At 33.6% G+C, this 20,416-nt stretch overlaps 1 protein-coding gene across 1 annotated transcript; it reads right to left on the bottom strand.

The window, feature by feature from the left end:
* Positions 1 to 17,133: 17,133 nt before the first annotated feature.
* LOC149496140 (uncharacterized) lies at positions 17,134 to 18,934 on the bottom strand. Its single transcript, XM_089721283.1, has 2 exons — positions 18,838 to 18,934; positions 17,134 to 17,657 (listed from the first exon to the last, which is right to left on the bottom strand). The coding sequence occupies exons 1-2, from the start codon at positions 18,932 to 18,934 to the stop codon at positions 17,134 to 17,136; spliced, it is 621 nt and encodes a 206-aa protein (XP_089577409.1).
* Positions 18,935 to 20,416: the final 1,482 nt, after the last annotated feature.

The raw sequence follows: 20,416 nt of genomic DNA on the forward strand, positions 1-20,416 counted from the left end.
ACCTCACTAAACTTATGCATTCTAAAGTTTTCTTCTTAACCTGGGGGAAAAAACTGTAATAATGGTATTGTCTGTTCCTTGCCATTGTTGTAATATTGCTGGTTTGCTAATTTTTTTTCTTTTTTGTTTTATCGTTGGAAGGATATTGACGGCCAAACACCGTTGCATTATGCTGCTGTCTGTGATAGAGAAGACATTGCTGAGTTTCTTATCAGGCAAAATGCTGACACCAATTTGAAAGACAACGATGGCAAGTCAGCTCGTGATCTTTGTGAGTTCGATTGGCGTTGCCTACGGCTTCCAGCAACACAGACCGAGTGATATTATGTTGTATGGCATCTTCCAACTAGTCTTTGACAAAATTCATCATGGATGTATATGGCTATATGTAACCTTTTCTTTTTTTGCTTAAACTTTTGTCATGGTGATAAAATGAATTCCAATCATTATCTTCTCTGCCATGCCATAGTTAGCCATTCCCCTTTCCATTTTGTTGAGATTATGATTGATCAGTGGGCTAATCGGCGGTTAGATGGCCAATTTTTGATGCTTTATTTGGTTCATGGGTCAAGATATGACCCTTACCTTGGTAGAATTAGTACGAAAGGTGTATAATTGCATGATTGTTAATTTCGGTTCATGAAAGTTATGGCTTATAGTACTCCTATATAGTGTTGTTCCCCTAACTTTCCTATTCTCATTCAACTGATATTGTTGTTCAATCCAGATGCTCTGATGATTTATTTGTTTGAAGGTTGGAACCAAGACAGGTTAATTTGACGGCTGAAGTATCAAATTGTTTTCTTTGACTTCTCCAATTGGCCCAATAGTTAGATTTTTTTTTTTTTTTTTTTTTTTTTTTTTTTAACAAGCCTTCAATATTGATTATTGGTTAATTAAGTTTCAATTTTTTTTTCACATTTCACATTTCATTGTATATCTATTTTATATCATTTAAAAAATAAAACGTAAAAGTAAACAGTTTTATTGCACTTTGAAAAATGAATTTTTTATTTATAAAAGAAAAAAAAAAAAGAAATTATATACTTGAAATCAAGTATATTCGAATTAAGAAATAAAAAACTTCAATGTAAAATTGAGATTGGTCTATTATGATTGGAAGCGATGTTTTATTATTTTATCAAATTTTATTGCAAATTAGTTTTTGTATTTTTACCTTGAAATTTGAGTTGTAGAATAATTAAAAATTCAAGGGTCAATTTGGCTCATAATAAATTTTTGAGTTTAATTAGACTAATTAGAAAGTTTTAAGGGTTAATTTAGCAACTATAGACAATTTCAGTGACAAATGTATTTGGTATGTGCTTTCATCTCTTTTACATACTCATTTACTCAAAAACTTTGAGGAAGTTTATTCGAATTATAAGTTTAGGCGTAAACGGTAGTGGATTTGGAAAATATATATTTTTTTCTCCAGATCAATATATAAGTAAATAATAAAATATAATAAAAAAATATATATCTAAAAGTATGTTTTACAAGTGAACTGGACAAGGTCTAAAACCTTAGAGATTGTCAAAAATTACATCATTATTTATGCTATCAAAAACATCTCTCTGTATAAGTACTAAACAATCATTCATTAATTAATCATAATATATACTATTCTACAATTTTATCTTTATAAATTTATTGCTGAGAATTTTGACAACAACAGAATAAAAATAAAAATACTTAAGCTAATGAGTGATAAAGTCTAAGCACTATATCAATTTTGAATCTATTCTATTTACTTATTACAGAAATTTTCTGCTTAAGACTTACTATTGTTCGCAAGTAAATTATTTCAACACTTGTAAGAATTTCAAAAATCAGAAACAGGTTTCAATTTTAAGAATTAAAATGAAATATAAAATTTTAAATACTTCAAATTATCCAAATAATATGTAATACAAAATTATCCAAAATATATAAAAAAATGAAATGTATAAGAAAATGATCTGCTTGTATTTTAGTTTTCCCAATCCTGCACTCAAAATACCACAAGAGGAACTCTAACACCCAAAATTCAACTTAATAAACATGCAATAATTAATAACACAACTTAAGAACAAAGGAATCAACTGGGCTTCTTGTATTGATTGAATTTCAAAGAGATTACAGGAAGCAAGAAAAGGGCGAACTGGTTTAATTTTTCTGCCTGTCCTAAAACAATCAAATACACCTTTATTTATAGCCTATATGCTATGTTGCCGTTGTTGATTTGCTCAGAAATCCCATAAATCCCAGAAATCTCGCTTGTCGTTGTGTGCCGCTTCTTGACAAGAATTTATTGTAGAGTTAGACTGTGTTTACGTGACTGCAATACTGGTTTTAGAGGAATGTGCTACAGAATATATAGTAGCCGCAACGTTAATGACAGCCCATTAACTATTAATGCCTAACAGTCCAAAGATCATCCCTGATCATTGCTATCCTTCTTTTCTGGAGGAACCCACCTCCTATGGGTTCTTTAAAATTGGAGATGAGGAAATTGTGATTGCACAGAGTCCTTAGAAAACTATTTCGCTGTTCTAGGATGATGACCTTTCAAACCAATCCAGTATACTTTGCGAGTACCTTTCCTGGTCGTGGTTGTTTTTATCTCCAAAAGAGTGTCTTCTATAAGAACAAATTACTTGTTGATTCCAAGGTCTTCTATGGCAGGTAGAGTGCTAGGTGATTCATCAACAAGCATAGATGATTCTGATTACTTCAATTTATCAACCTTCACAATAGAATACATTTGCATATATGCTGGCAACTCTAGTTGATAAGCGTTATTGCTTATCTTTTGTAAAATTCAGAAAGGACCATATCGAATGGGTTTGAGCTTTTGCCTTCACCTTTCAATCTCTCCTTACCCAAATGAAGCCAAACAAGATCGTATACCAGAAAATTTCCTTTAACTCGATGTTTATCATGACGTTCTTTGTATTTTTGTTGTGACTTCAATAGTTCTTTCGCCACCTCTTGATGCACATGGCGGATGTGCTCGATGTCGCTGAGCTTTTGCTGAATAAACTTCATTCTTTGCATCTTGTGCAATTACATGATCAGAGAACTCCATATCAAATGGAGTTTGTGGCAGGAAACCAAGGCACACCTTTGCTAGAGCTTTCTTTATTGGCCCATGAATTGTATGATTTAGAGCAAATTGTCGAAATGGTTTACTCTCATTCCATGTCTTCGGATGTCGGAGATTGTAACCGCAGCAGATGAACCAACGACCGGTTGACTACTTCCTGTCTGTCAGTCTATGGATGGAAAGCGATGCTTCGTTTCAGTTTAGTGTCCATCAATTTCCATAAAGTACACTTACTTAAAAATCTGCTATCATGATTTGAAATGATGGAGTTTGGAAACCCAAAAAATTTCCACACATTATCAAAAAATAATTTTGCTGCCTCTACTCCTGTGATAGTCTTTTTACAAGGAATGAGCACAACCATCTTTGAAAATCTATCAACAATTATGTGTAAGTAATCATTGCCTCTGTAAACCTCCTAAGAAGTTCATTGAAATGCTTTCCCAAGGTCAACTAGGAACTGACGCAAATTTCGGTTGGCAGGTTTGGATACACAGCATAATCCACAACCTCGTACAAGACGCGCAACACCTTCTCACATTCGAGGCCAATAAACATATCATTGTAAATTCAATAGGGTCTTTGTTTCACCGAAATGTCCAGCTACTCTTGAAGTACGTGCTTCCCTTATCCACCTTATTCGCTCTCCATCTTTTGGTGTGCGTAAACAACCATCTTTATATAATAGCCCATTTTGCTCGCTAAATCCTGCAATAGATCTAGCATTTGTTTCCTTTATCTTATTTTGAAAGTCAGGATCTTCTTTATACCATTTCACATATTGCTCATGAGTAGACGGCTCCACCTTCATAAGTAAAGTCAAGCAAATAACTGTTATAGGAGGTCGGGACAAAATATCTGCTAGTTTGTTGTGAACGCGTTTCTTAAATCAGATTACCAAGTTGAACTTCTGTAGATAATCCATCTACTTCATATGCTGACTTTGTTGTAGACGAGATTGCACCTGTAAATACTGCAATGATCAATATGTATTATGGTCTCTTTACCCAAGAGATAAGCCCGCCAATGCTTCACTGCTTTATATAAAGCTAGTAATTCTGTGTCATAAGTTGGGTACTGCTTTCCACCTCCTTGAAAAAGTTCAAAATGGTATGCCGCAGGATGTTTTTCTTGCATAAGAACAGCTCCCATTCCATATCCGGAGGCATCTGCTTCAAGTTCAAAGGACTTTTGTAAGTTAGGAAGTGCCAAAATAGGTGCTTCACTGATTTTGTTTTTGAGCAAAAGGAAAGCTTCTTCTTATTCTTGCTTCCATTGGAATGGATGGTTTGCTTTGGTGAGTGCATGAAGGGGTGTTGTCAATGTGGAAACATGCTTGATGAACTTCTGTAGATATTGGCATGCTCCTACAAAACTTCGCACTTCCGTCACCGTTCTCGGTCTAGGCCACTCTGTGATCACTGAATTTTTGTTGGTTTAGAAGAGCAGAAAATTAAGGAAGAGAAGGAAATTCTGCAGAAAAAGAAAAAGCTGCAGATTTTGTGAGTGTGAAGAAACAATTAATTTCTTATTAATTCCATTACAGCATAATGTAAACATTTATAGTAGAGCTAGTCTAAAGTTTGTTCACCAACCTTCCATAAGTCAAGGAAGGTTGTTCACCAAACCTACCTAAAAGCAAGGTAGTTCACCTACCTCTTGATTTCAACAAAATCTAAATGACTTTAACAAAATACCTCCAAAAATTGTCAACAACACTTGCATCAATAGCTGTAGCTGTAACTTTAACACTCCTCCTTGATGCAAGAGTTGAGACAAACACCAAGTCTATTCCTAAGAAATTCAAATCTTGGTTTTTGCAATGCCTTGGTGAAAATATCTGCTGTTTGGTCTTCAGAATTGCAATGAATAATTTGAATTTCATTTTCCTTTTCAGCTTCACGAATTGCATGATACTTGATTTTGATATGCTTGGTTTTTCCATGGAAGATTGGATTTTTAACCATAGCAACAGCTGATTTGTTGTCACAAAGTATTTTAGTTGGATTTTCTTGCTGAAAATTCAGATCAACTAATACCTTTCTCAACCATATAGCTTGGTTTACAGCAGCAGATGCTGCAACATACTCTGCTTCTGCAGTTGATTGAGCAACTGAAGCTTGCTTTCTTGTTCCCCAGCAAATGACAGCAGAACCAAGTGAAAAACAAAAACCAGTAGTGCTCTTCATATCGTCCAATGAACCAGCCCAATCACTGTTTGAGAACCCCAACAACTTCACACCATTTAATCTTCTATAAAACAAACCAAATTCAGCAGTTCCTCGCACATATCTCAGAACTCGTTTGGCTGCTGTAAGATGGTTTTCAGTTGGAGAATTCATGAATCTCGACAGTAAATTTGTTGCAAACATGATATCTGGTCTTGTTACAGATAAATACAGCAAAGAACCAACCATGCTCCTATAAGTTGAAGCATCTATAGAGTGAGAACCATCATCCTTTTGCAATTTTATTCCATGGGCTGTAGGTGTACTCACTGGTTTGCATTTGCTAAGTTCAAACCTTTTAAGCAGCTCCCAAGCAAATTTCTTTTGTGAAATAAAAATCCCTTGCTCATCTTGAGCAATTTCAATCCCAAGGAAATAGCACATTAAGCCAAGATCATTCATCTCAAAAACCTGCTGCATCTTCAATCTGAATTCTTGAATTAATTGTAAATTGTTACCTGTGACAAGTAGATCGTCAACATACACAGAAACGATAAGCACATCACTTCCTTGTTGAGTTACGTAAAGTGTTGCCTCATTCAAGCTTCGTTTAAAACCCAAATTCAGCAAGTAATGATCAATCTTGGCATACCAGGCCCTTGGGGCCTGTTTTAAACCATAGAGTGCTTTCTTCAACAAACACACTCTATTGCTTCCATCATTAAAACCTTCAGGCTGCTCAATATACACTTCTTCCTTCAAAGAACCATTTAAGAAAGCTGATTTCACATCCAATTGAAAGACTTGCCAACCTTCACTTGCTGCTAGTGCCAAAATCAATCTGATAGTGTCAAATCTTGCAACTGGTGCAAAGGTTTATGTAAAATCAACCCCTTGCTGTTGAGCGTAGCCTTTAACAACATATCTTGCTTTGTGCTTATTGATGGAGCCATCAGAATTTAATTTCAATTTGAATACCCATTTAGTTCCAATTACATGCTTATTCAATGGTCTAGGAACTAAAATCCATGTTTCGTTCTTCATAATCATCTTCAACTCCTCCTCCATGGCAGCTCTCCACTCAGGCAATTTTAAGGCTTAATCCACCTGAGTTGGTTCAAGTGAGACAACATTACATCTGCTGTAAATTTCCTCTAGGGATCCAGTTCCTCTAATTGCATAATCATCTTCATTTGATTCTTCTTCATTGTCAACTGGAAGTTCTTGCTCTTGCTGAAAATCAAGAATTGATTTAGAATTTTCTGGTTCCATTTTACTCCAATCCCATTCACCTTTCTCATCGAATTTGACACTCCTGCTGACATACACCTGTTTAGTAACAGGATTCAAAATTCTGTAGGCTTTGGATTCACTGCTGTAGCCTACTAAAATTCCTTTTTCAGCTCGTTGATCCAATTTCCCTCTTTTTGCATTTGGAATAAATGAATAACATATGCTTCCAAAGATTTTGAGATGACCAACCGATGGTGTAACTCCAAACCAGCTTTCGAAAGGAGTTTTTCCATCAATAGCTTTGGTTGGAAGCCGATTTTGAAGATATACAGCAGTGTTTACAGCTTCAGCCCAAAGAACTTTGGGTAGATTTTTCTCAAACAAGAGACATCTCGCCATATTCATCACAGATCGATTCTTTCTTTCACTTACACCATTTTGTTGAGGTGTGTAAGCTACTGTTAATTGATGGTGAATGCCAGCTTCTTGCAAATATTGCTTGAATTGATTGGATGTAAATTCAGCCCCATTATCAGATCTTAAAATCTTGATTGGGGAGCCAGCTTGATTCTCTACCATTGATTTAAACTTCAAGAACATTTTGAAAACTTCAGATTTGAATTGGAGGAAATATACCCAGCAGAATCTGGTGTAGTCATCAATAAACAATAGAAAATACTTGCTGCCATTGTAAGATGAGACACTCATAGGGCCACACACATCAGTGTGTATTAATTCAAGTTTCATAGAAGCTCTCCATGCTTGATCAGATGGAAATGGTGTTTGGCTGAGTTTGCCTAACTGACATATTTCACATATACTGCTGTCTTCTTCAACTATAGATGGCAAATCAGCAACTAACTTCTTGGATTGTAGCAATTTTAATGAATTGAGATTGGTGTGACCAAGTCTCTTATGCCACAAATCAGATTCTTCTTTATGACTCAAGCAAGATTCTTCTTTGAAGTCTCTTAAATTTAGAGGAAAGCTTCTCCGTTTCATTTTGACAGCAAATAACTTTGAGCCAGAAGGATCACTTATTTCACAAGTTTTATCTTTAAATAGCAAACTGTAATTCTTATCCAGCAATTGACCAACCGAAAACAAGCTTTGATTTAGTTCCGGTACGTAAAGAACATCGGAAACAAGCTTTGTACCTGAAGGAGTTTATACAATCACATCTCCTTTGCCTTTGACATCAACAAGCCTACCATCTCCAAGTCTGACTTTTGAAGAATAGGTTGTATCCAAGCTATCGAAATTCACCAAGTTTGGTGTCATGTGGTTAGTGTAGCCACTATCAACAAGCCATGCTTCTTTAGCTTCAATTGAAACACCACATTTTTCAATTTCATTTACTGCAAATAGTTGTTCTTCATACTTTTCAGAATTTTCGGTGACTTGTGCATGATGATGGGCTTGTGTTTGCTGATTCTGGTTTGTAGAACAAACTTTCTCGATGTGACCAAATTGCTTACACACCTTACATTGAGCTCCAGGTCTGAACTAGCAGTAGTTCTCAGTGTGGTTTGTTTTTTTGCAATGTGGACAAGGTGGAAATCTATCTTTCCTCCAATTTTTTCTGAAATTCTTCTTCATTTTTGGTTTTCTGTCAGTTTGCTGGCCTCTTGAACCTCCTTCTTGCATTTTTGTTTTATGAGTCACAACAAGAGCCTTCTCTCCAATGGTTTCTTCTTCCCTATAGGCTTTTCTTTGTTCTACAGCTTGTAGAGCATTTGAAAGCACATTCAAGGATATTTGTGACATGTCCCAAGTTTCTTCAAGAGAAGAAATCTTGGCTTCAAATTTTTCAGGGAGAGTCACCATAACTTTCTCCACAATTCTCTTCTCTTCTAACTCTTCTCCCAACAATCGAATTTGGTTTACAATTTTCATAACTCTATCAACATAATCTTTCACCTCTTCATTTTCCTTCATTTTCAACATTTCAAATTCTTTTCTTAAATTGAATATCTGCATCTGTCTAGTTTTTTCAGATCCATGATACTCAATTTTTAACTTCTCCCAAGCTTCATGTGCTGTCTCACATGTCATAATCTTGGTGAAGATAGGATCTGCAACAGCTGCATGGATATAGGACAGAGCTTTTGGAGCCTTAGCAACCTCTTCTTCATGTTGTCTAATCTGCTGAAGGGTTGGATTTTGATTAAGAGGTGGAGGTACTCTGTTTTCCTCCACATACTGCCATAATGCAAGCCCCTTAAAATAAGCTCTCATCTTCACAGCCCAAACATGATAGTTTTCCCCATTAAAATGAGGTGGTGAAAGAGACATGCTGCTGGAAGCCATTTGAGGAAAAGCAAATAAACAGAAAAACTTCACAAATTCTGGTTTATTGGTGGCTTTCTCTATGACTTTCACTCAAACACACACACAGCCCTTTGAGATCAAGGTTGCTCTGATACCCCTTGTTGGTTTAGAAGAGCAGAAAATTAAGGAAGAGAAGGAAATTCTGCAGAAAAAGAAAAAGCTGCAGATTTTGTGAGTGTGAAGAAACAATTAATTTCTTATTAATTCCATTACAGCATAATGTAAACATTTATAGTAGAGCTAGTCTAAAGTTTGTTCACCAACCTTCCATAAGTCAAGGAAGGTTGTTCACCAAACCTACCTAAAAGCAAGGTAGTTCACCTACCTCTTGATTTCAACAAAATACAACAAAATCTAAATGACTTTAACAAAATACCTCCAAAAATTGTCAACAACACTTGCATCAATAGCTGTAGCTGTAACTTTAACAATTTTGATAGGATCAATCTGTAAGTTTCCACCCCATACAACAAATCCAAGATACACCAATGATTTTTTTTCAAATTCACATTTTTTGAGGTTGAGTCTCAGCTGGTTTTGACATAATAGCTCAAATACTTGCCTTACATGTTGGATATGCTCTTCCTTTGATCGACTGAAAATCAAAAAATGTCGTCAAGGTAAACAATAACAAAATCATCAATATAAGGTCGTAGTACCTCATTCATTAGGCGCATAAATGTTGCAGAAGCGTTGCATAACCGAAAAGACATCACCAACCATTCGAATGAACCTTGTCTTGTTTTGAATGTTGTTTTCCAAGTATCTTCCTTGCGAATCCGAACTTGGTGGTAGCTCGCTTTCAGGTCTAACTTGGTAAAAATCCTTGCTGGCTTTAGTTGATCTAGCAAGTCATCTATGCGAGGTAAAGCATAACGGTTCTCTATTGTGATTTTGTTTAGTGCCCAATAATCGATGCTCCTATGCCATCCACCATCTTTTTTTAGAACCAGGACCAGTGGCGGATCTACTCTGTAAAAAGAGGGGTGAATTGACCCCTCTTTTTTTTGAATTTTTTTAATATAGATATGTATATTTATCTAAATTAATCCAGAAAATTCAGTTTATTTATGTTTTTGACCCCTCTTTTTTTTTTTTTAGAAAATTATATATTGATCCGGAAAAAAAAAATTTCTAGATCCGCTACTGACCAGGACAACAGGTGATCCACATGGTGAGCTGCTGGGTTTTAGCACTCTATTCTCCAGTAACTCTTGAACTTCTTTCTTGATCTCTTCGTCTTCTAGTACTGAATTTTGGTACATACTGATATTTGGTAGTGTGGCATCTGAAAGCAAGTGAACCTCATGCTCTATTTTCCATCTTGGTGGCAGTTTGCTGACATCTTGGAATAAATCAGTGTATTCCTCCATCAATTGTTGCAGTTCATCCTCTTTTCCCTTTCAAGACAATGTAAAAGCTACTACTTTGGTATCGTGCTCTTTTGGCTGAATCATCACCACGAGAAATTTCGATTTGCATTTAGCAACCTCTTAGCTTGTTTAGCAGTCACTAATTCTACTGCATTTCGAGGAGTATCTTTGCGAATGACATATGTCTTTCCATCCTTCTGTAGGAGGTATTTTTGCTCTCGCTATGGTAAATTGCATCTCGGTCGCATAGGAATGGAATACCTAGGATTACTTGGGCATATATCCAAAGGCACTACCTCATATACCACCTTGTCAATGAATTGCTTATTGATGTCGAAATATAGCCGGCATTGCTTATTTATTTTCATCTCAGCATCTTTGTGAATCCAACCCGAGGTATATGGGTGAGGATGGGGCATTGTTTTCAAATTTAGGTTATGGATTAGCCCTTCTGAAATCAAGTTCTTCGGGCTTCCTGGATCAAAGATTGCATCTAACCCATCATGCTTGACTTGTATGCGTTTCAAAAATAATTCTTTTTTGATGTCGGGCAAAAAGGATGGTTGCGAGCTTGTCTCTTTCAACTTGGCCATTAAATACAAACTCGTATTTGCTTCATTTATTTGTTGGAGTTCCACAACTTCTGAGGTAGCTGCTACAGCCATAGTGCGCTTCCCTTTGTCTTCTTTTTTCCATTTTTTTAGGAAACAATTCTACATGTAACTTCCAACAACCCTCCTTGCATGCCTTGAAATTTTATAATGCCCACAACACTTGTCAGTTTTAACTGAATTAGAAGTTGGGTTACCTTTCTTTTGATGTTTGGTGTTAAACTTCTTTTTCTGTTTGGAAGTTCCTTGTTCTGACTTCTTTTCACCATATGCTTGATTTTTCCTTTCTATTGCCATTTCTTTGCTACTTGCACTTGACAAATCATTTACTGGAAAAAGATTCAATTATGTCCTTATTCGGTCATGTAAACCAGAGACATGGTGCAGGTTGATGAGTCATCTAATGAAACTCCAAGAGTTAATGCTTGTCGCCAAAACTCAGTGGTCTAATCTTGCACCGTTTACTCTCTCTTTTGTTGAAGTCAGTGCCATTGGTTCCAACGATCTTCTAGGTAACCCATAGGATAGAACTCTTTTCGAACAATATGATTGAATTGACTCTAGGTAAGATCTTCTATGTTTTCACTGCTACTAAATGCCTTCCACCAAGCTTTGGCATGACCCATCATCTTTAATGGCGTGTAGGAAACCTTTTGAGCATTATTTAAATGTTGGAGATTAAAATAGGTTTTCAATTGGTCCAGCCATGAATCCAATTTTTCAGGTTCTACTACTCCATCATAGACCGGAATATTCACGTTGGCTTCCACCTTGAATAGCTCTCGTGCTATTGTTGCCGTACTCATATCGTCATTGTCATTATCTTTGTCATCAGGTATTTCCCTTCGTGAAGTGCCACTCATTCCTCCTTTTAATTTGGATGAAGGAGGAGTGTTGGCATTCTCTCCTTACGTTGGAGAGGTGGAAGACTGACTTTTGATCTAGTTGAGTATGGTTGTCACGTTTGTCGTTAACTTAGCAACTTGTTCTGACAGATTGTAGGGGCTAGGTACTTGTTCATCATCACTAGCCATCGGTTTGGTGGTTCTTTGAGCTGGTCGATGGTGAACTTATAATATGGAAAATGGTTCACTAGTTGTTTTATAGCTGGATTTGGTTTGCACCATCCACAGGTAGAGAAACGATAGTGCTCTAATACCAAAAAGATGATCTGCGTGTAATTTAGTTTTCCAAATCCTGCACTCAAAATACCACAAGAGGAACTCCAAGACCCAAAATTCAACTAAATAAACATGCAATAATTAAAAAAACAACTTAAGAACAAAGGAATCAACTGGCTTATTTTATTGATTGAGTTTCAAAGAGATTACAGAGAAGCAAGAAAAGGGGAACTGGTTTAATTTTTCTGCCTATACTAAAACAATCAAATACAACTTTAATTTGTAGCCTATATGTTATGTTGCCGTTGTTGATTTGCTCAGAAATCCTATAAATCTTAGTTTGTCGTTATGTGTCGCTTGACCCATTTTCTTGATAAGAATTTGTTGAAGAGCTGGTTGTGTTTATGTGACTGCAATACTGGTTTTGGAGGAATGTACTACAGAATATATAGTGCCCTAAATGTTAATGAGAACCCATTAGCTATTAAAGCCCAATAGTCCAAAGATCGTCCTTGATCAGAAAAAGATATCCATTTGAAGTTTAATAATGACTTTCAATAATAATCTTTTTTTTATTCCATAGGTTCTCACCTGAGAAAATGGCTCTATACTGTTTCAATGTCCAAAGAGTCAAGAGAAAATGAAATTGATCAAAGCCTGTTTCAAGGTCCAAAGACTCAAAAGAAAATGAAATTGATCGAAGTCCACTAGAAGAATATGGGTCACCATCTAGATAAAAGCTGAGATAATTGTCACATAGTAATTGGATTCCTTACAGAGAGTTCGACTGTTTAAACAAAGTCTAAAATGGGCTTAGGAAGGTGCTGGGCACCTAAGCCCACCCAATTACAAAGTTGGACTCCATTTTATTGATTTATCTAATTGATGGTTGAGTTTAATTTTTAAGCTTAATTTATTAATAAAAATCTTTTTGAAAAAAAAAAATTTTAAGTTTGAAAAAAAAAAATTCATGTTGATATGGCATAATCAGAAATATAAAAATAAATTAAACATCAACAACAAATAATGATACATACCAAGAAAGAAGGGAGGAGAAAAAAAATAAGATCCCAAATAATAACCAAACTTACAACTAATTAATTAAAACTCCTTTAAAAACTCCCAGCAAATTAAATATAACTATAAAGTAAAACAAAAACAATAATAATATAAATAATGATGCAAATGAATAATTAAAACAAATTAAATTAAACAATTAGAAATCAAGGAAAGGACTATTTTAAAATTAAATAAAATTTAGTTTACATAAATTTGAATTACATAAATTAATTACAAATAAAGATTTATTTAAATACTCAGAAATAAAAAATGAATAAATAAATAAATTTAACAAATAAAAGAAGTCAATCACAATCACTACCATTAATTGATATGTTGTCAGATAAAATGGGTACGTAAAGGTTAATAAGGGGTGTATGAAAGTCTTACGTACCAATTCATATCTGATATGAAAATGAATAAATTTTCAACATTTTGGACAAATATCACCCAAATAAGCCATAAAAAAATTAGATTCTTCATTCAAATTGATGTTAAATTGATTATTCATAGCTCGAATTCATTTTTTACAGTAAAAATCAGATTTAGTTAATTTCTTATAAAGAAAATCAAACTTTGATTATTTACAATTAAAATGACATTTAATTAATTGTTTAGAACAAAAGAACCAGATTACAACTCAATAAAAAAATAATAAAGAACAAAATACCTTGGTTTAGATTAAATTTTGAGTTTGCAAACTCTTAACATCTAAATACTTATGAGTTATTTCTCTTGTTCTTATAAATCATAGAATATAAACCATAAATATAAAAGATAAGATGATCTAATGCTTTCAGTTTGTGATTTATTCATAACTTTTAATCGATTTTCAAAATATTTTTCGTTGGTTGGGTTGTCCAAGATACGACCACTCTTTTGTGTCAAGGATTGACCGTTCTTTCTCTCCCTCAAACTATCACGTTAAAGCTTCTGTTTATTTTATTTTTTTAGTTAGCTCTTCTTTTTACATTAACCGTTACCCGCTCTACCGTTCACCTTAACCTCTTTTATATCCTTCCTCTTCTCTATTTCTTAGCTTCCTAGTTGATAAGGCTCTTCTTTTTTTACTCCCCTTGGAATCCTCTTCTTTCCTCCACACTTTATCTCCTTTTTTATATGTTAATACCTCATTTCTTTAATTTTCAACTAACTCTTAATGATTTTTTGAACTTTTCCTTCTTTGGGCCAACCGTATCTATGGGCTAATCAATTAAATTAGTTTTAGGATAACGTTTAAACTAACATTGAATTAATTTTGGCGCTCAATATTTAAATGAAGCTAGTCTTCAATTAATTTTGAGCTAATATTACGCTAACATTTGATTAATTTTGGGCTAATATTTAAAATAAAGTTTAATCCAATAGTTTAATTCTCCATGAAAGCATGATATATATATATTTTGATCTAAGGAAAATATACACCAAATAATTCAAAAAATTATCAACATCCATTTAATTAAAGAATTGAAGGATTTTCATAATCGAGCATGACAAATTCATTTTTTTACCCTTAACTTTGCTAAGTGGTAAACCTTTTTTTGACAATGAATTTGAAGAGGCCCTATTTCAAATGCACGAATAAGTCACCTGGACTAGACAGAATGAATCTAGCATTTAACCAAAAATTTTGGCATGTGGTAGGCAAGGATATCGATAATGCTTACGGCAATTGCTGGAGAGAGGTAGTTTTCTTGATTCTTTGGTGGTGCTTATCCCTAAGATTTACTGTATAATTTTATTTATAAAATGCTGTCTAAGACCCTAGCTAATAGACTTAAAAGAGTGTTGCCCCAAGTTATTTCTTGTAGTCAATCTGCTTTTATCTCGGGTAGATTGATTCAAGGTAATGTATAGCTGATTTTTAAAATTTTACTAAAGGTGGTGAAGGGGCTTATGCTCTTAAGGTTAACATTATCAAGGCATATGATACAGTTAGTTGGAATTTCTAAGAGATATGATGCTGGGGATGGGCTTTGATGAGAGATGGGTGGATTGGATGATGCTTTGTGTCTCAAATATTAAATATTATTTTTTTTGTAATGGGGAGTCAGTGAGGTCCATAATTCATGAGAAGGGTTTGCATCAAGGTGATCCTTTATCACCATATCTTTTTTCAATGTGTGCTAAAGGCCTTCCTTTGATTTTTAAGGAAGGTGAGAGTAAGGAGTAGATTCATGGTTGTAGAGCTGTGGTTAGGTGTCTTAAAGTGTCACATATATTATTTTATGATGATTCCATATTTTTTCTAAAGCAATTACTAGGTAGAGCAGAAATCTTAACATTATTTTAAAAGAGTATGAGAAGGCTTTAGATTAGGCAGTGAATTATTAGAAATATGGAACAATGTTTAGCCGCAACATTTCTAATGTTATAAGGGGGGAGGTGACTATTGTTTTAAAGGTTTCCAACTCTTTGGATAGTGAAAAATATTTGGGGTTACCATCCCTAGTTGGCAAAAAAAAAAAAAAAAGATTCTTTTTCCTTATTAAAATGACAAATTATGTAGTAGAGTTAATTCCTAGAATAATTAATTGTTGCCTAGGGTAGGAAGAGATGTCCTTTTGAAGTCAGTGACCCAAGTTATCCTCTCTTATTGCATGAGCATTTTTTTTTACTTCCTATGTCTTTATATGATGAGCTCCAAAAAATTATAAACTCTTATTGTTGGGACTCTAAATGTGGAAATGGCAGGAGTGTTCATTAGTATACTCGGGGATGAATATGCTAAAGCAAAAGGGATGGGGTATGGGGTTTAGGGACCTTATAACTTTAATATTACTATGATAGGCAGATAAGACTGGAGCTCAATACCTAAGCCCAATTCTCTTCTTTCACATACTCCCAAAGCTAATACTACCCTAATGCTTCTCTAGGAAGAAATCCTTATTTTTACTTGGAAGAGAATTTTGATGTCTAGAGATATTTCAAAGCATGGAGTGAGGTGGAGGGTAGGAGATGGGAGAAATTTTTGGTCTGTTTAGACCTTTGGATTCCTAAAGATGGATCTCTTTTAGTCGATGATGGCTTCCATTTTATTGGATCTTCTTCACAGGTTAGGGTTATTATGAGTGAGGATAAGGGAAGATGAGATATTGATAAAATTGTGGAGCTTTTTGGTGTTAAGGATACCTAGGCTATTCTCAATATTCATTTAGGATTGGGTTCTCATGATGATCTTCTTATTTAGTATTATGAGAAGAAGAGTAGTTATAGTATGAAATCGGGATATTACTTGGCCCTTAAGATTTTAGGTAAAGGTGGGGAGTATATTGAGGGAGATTGTTGGAATAGAGTTTGAAAACTTGATGTTCCACCAAAAATAAAAGATTTTAAGTAGTGAGTGTTTAAAGGGATCATCCCTATCAAAGTTAAACTTCATAAAAGAGGAATGAGAGTTGGAAGGGGCTGTGATGTGTGTAACGAGAAAAAGGATATTGATAATATTTTTATGAATTGAAATAAGCTAAGGAAGTTTGGTGTAAAGGGCTAATATTATTCTAGATAATAACATTTTTTTATTAACTTTTTATTGTAGGTATTTACTATCCAAGATATAAAGCTTACTCAAGAGGTTATCTTCATTTTTTTGGAGCTTATGGGTATCACGGAACAATTTTATTTAGAACTAGATGATTTCAATAGCAAATAAGATTATCTTCTCCTCCTTGACGATGATGCAAGAATGACTGGACACTTCCATAGCATGAATATAGTCTCGTCAAGCTCAATAGCCTCTTATTTGTATTGTTCTAATGTGGGGGATTAGAGACATTTCAGAGTGGCAATGTTTTATTGATGGGGCTTTATTTAATGACCTTTATTTAGCAGGCTATGAAATCATTTTCGAGCAAACAAAGATTCAGTTCATCAAAGCCATCTCTAACTTCATTCATAGGTTTAAAGATCCTCTTTTAGTTAAAGTGTTAGCTCTTAGAACTTCACTCCTTTGGCTTCACCAAGATGCATTTATACCGATTGCCAAACAAACTATCCTTTAACTTTTAAATTCGTCACATTTGGATTTGTTTGAACTTAAAATTATTTTAAAACGATTGTAAGCAGTGGCGGAGCCAGAAACTTTGGCTAGTGGAGTCAATTTCATTTCAATATTTTTATATATATATAATCTTAGAAAAATTACAGTTGTCATTGATGAGCTTTCATGTTTTGAAAGCATTGAATAATCATTTCATTATCTACACTATCAAATACATCCTTTTCAATATAAGTAACTAGACAATCTTTCATCAAGTTTTCACCCATTCTACTACGTAATCGATTCCTCACAATCTTCATTAGGGAAAATGCCTTCTCCACATTTGCAATTGCAACCAACAAAGTCAATGCTAATTTGATAAGCAAGCAAACTGGAGGATAAACAATTTTTTTTTGTCTCAATCTACTTCTTAATAAGATCTCACCAATTCTTTTAACATCTGCAAAATCATCACTAGTTTGTACATCCATGATATAAGTTTCAAGATGATTATCAAGAGTCATAAGTTCCACAACACAAAATTTCAATGGATAAAAATGAGCAACGTGGATTAATTTCTCGTTATTAAAAGTTGATAATGAATTAGTAGAACTTAAATATGCAACACATAAAGGCAACTCTTTGTTGCTTTTTGTAAAATGACTATTAAGTTCTTGAAGTTGTAAGTTTAATACTGAATAAAAAAAAATTCAACATGATAATAATGTTTGTGTGTAACTTCTGGAGCCTTGCACAATAATCTTCCTAGAACTATAAAAATGTCTTCCATTCTTGGAATGATAATAGTTTGTTTTTCACAAAAGAAGAAACTTCAAGTATTAAATAATTTCAACACCATCTCTCTTTTGTTATATGCTCTATTTTGAGATTTTAACTATTGCCATTATATTCACAACATCTTGATCCTTTCTTTGTAATGTCTTAGACAACTCATTTGTGATTCCTAATATATTTTTCATCGATTGCAAATTAAATACAAAATCAAATGATCGTATTAGTCTCAATAAAAATACTCGCATCACCTCTCTATTCAAAACTTAAACCATCTTCAATAATATTTTCAAGAACATCAATGTTGAAAGGAAATGAGATACTCAAAATCATTAACATACCATATTGAGAACCCAAATGTGTCACTTGGATGCTTAAGATCGCTTCCTTGATTTAAACTATGACCACTTGTGATTTTACCTTTATCTAATACTTCAATAACTTTCCTAGCTTAGCTATCTCAAAGGATATATCGCCTCTTACATGAAGTTCCAATAATATTCAATAAATTAGTAACGATTGTAAAAAATGAAGCAACGAAACTATCATTATTTGCAACCATTATAAGAGTTGATTGAAGTCGATGAGCAAAACAACAAAGATAAAATGCAAACTCATTCTCCCTCAATATTAAGCTTTTGAGATCATTAAATTCACCCCTTATATATATTACTAGCTCCTTCATATTCCTATCCAAGAAGCCTTGATAAACTTAATGAATGTTTAGCACATAATGATTCATTGCTTCTTTAAGTGCTAAAGCACCTGTATTATGAATATGGACAATACCAAGAAAGCACTCAATCACATGACTATTTTTATCAAAAAAAAAAAAAAAATGAAAAAGTTACAACCATTTGTTCTTTTCTTCATACATCACGAGACTCATCAACCAAAATTGAGAAAAACTCATCTTGTAAATCCTTTATTATTGCGTTTGCTGTTTAGTTGCATCATAATTTATAATATCATATTGGATTTCAGGTGCAATAATTTTCATATTACTTGGAGCATTTTCTAAGACAACATTAATAATAGTTTCATTATAATCGGCAAGAAATTGAAGAAGTTTAGAAAGTTACCTTTATTACTAAAGCATTTTGATTCATCATGACCTCGAAAAGCTAACTCTTGCATCAAAAGAAATCGCAAACAGTCAACATATATAGTTAAGCACATTCGGTAATCACTTTGAGCTTGAATTGATTGCTTCTCTTAAGCGACTTTAATGGATTGTTTTTGCTTCATTAAATCTTCATATTTCTTCCAAGCATGATTATGAGCACTATTAGGACCTCCAACATGGTTTTGCAAACTATCTTTCTTATTCCAATTAGTAAAGCTGTTGGCTCAAGGGTCAATTGTATCTTGAGATTTTGATGATCATGCAAAAAAAATAAATTTAATATTTTTGTATATGCTAATATTAATTTATGTAGAATTTTTTAAATATGAAAATTGCTAAAGAAGGCAAGTCCCTACAAATCCAAGATTTTAAAGACCATGAAAGGTTATTGAAGATTTCATTTTAGTGGTTAGTATCTTAGAATATTTTGTAGGATAGAGATAATATTCTTTTATAAGCGCAAAAATATTTTTCTTCTTTCTCAAAAGGATTTTCGAAAATTACCTTAATAATAAAATTCAAATCTTGTTCTTTTTAAATTTACTTACCTATTTGGAAAAGATTTTAGCTTAGTTATTTTGGTAACAAAATATTTGAAAGAGATTTGCATATTTTTGTATTTTTGAAAATCATTTTATAAAAAGGAAAGTCAAATCTTTTATTTACTCTACTTTCCTAAATGAAAAGATTTTTGACTTAAATATTTTTGGCAACAAATATTTAAAGATCTTTTCATATCTCCTTTTTTTGAACGTCAAAAACATTCCTTAAACTTAAAGATTTTATGCTTTCTAAACGGGATCTTCGTCCCCCTATATAAAACGTTTTCCTCTTATGAAAATGTGGGTATTTTATTTTAAGACTAAGAGTCCATTGATCATATGTTTTAAATCTCTCAAAGCTCTCTCTCAAAAACTCTATTATTTCTTTTCGTCTTCTTGCTTCAAGAAATATTTTGAAAGAGAAAAGAAAATTTTATAACAACATCTTTCGAAAAACAGTTCTGATCTTTAAATCGTTTTCTAATCTTGATTTCTATTTTCCCTATGCTTATATTTACATTTCTCTCTATATATATAGATTCTGTAATCTGTTGTAGACAGACTTTTTAATTGAAAAATTTTTGTGTAATAGCTTAGGTGAAAAGCTATGGTGGTATAGGTTATCAAGCGACTTTCTCCTTGTGTGAGATTCTAATGTCTTGATGTAAGTTTCTTTTCTCTGTAAAAACAGAAAGGGTTGAGGTTGACTAGAACCTTTGGAAAATCTAGTGGGACAAAGGTTAGATCTACGTGTTGATCTATTTCCTTATATTGTTGGTTTGTCTCTTACCCTTGAAAAGAGATAACATAGTGGAGGATCTCAAGATGAGTCTTGAGGAGTGGATATAGGCGAGTTAGTGCCAAACCATTATAAATCTTTGTGTTTATCTTCTTTTTATTTTCTAAAGTTCTGCTCGATTTTATTCTATTTACACATCTTTTAACTCTTTAGAAATGCAAAGTTGTTAATGAATTTCTGTTTCTGAACTTGAA

Source organism: Jatropha curcas, chromosome 5 (assembly GCF_041381405.1).
Source record: "Jatropha curcas cultivar XTBG-Jc1 chromosome 5, XTBG_Jcur_1.0, whole genome shotgun sequence".
NCBI lineage: Eukaryota > Viridiplantae > Streptophyta > Magnoliopsida > Malpighiales > Euphorbiaceae > Jatropha > Jatropha curcas.

What these genes read in the sequence shown, in the direction of transcription:
- LOC149496140 (XM_089721283.1), bottom strand. Translation starts at nt 18,934, where the DNA reads ATGTGCTTAACTATATATGTTGACTGTTTGCGATTTCTTTTGATGCAA. An exon ending in AAAATGCTTTAGTAATAAAG is followed by an intron (nt 17,658 to 18,837) that starts GTAACTTTCTAA and finishes TTTTTTATTCAG; the next exon opens with TATTAAACTTACAACTTCAA.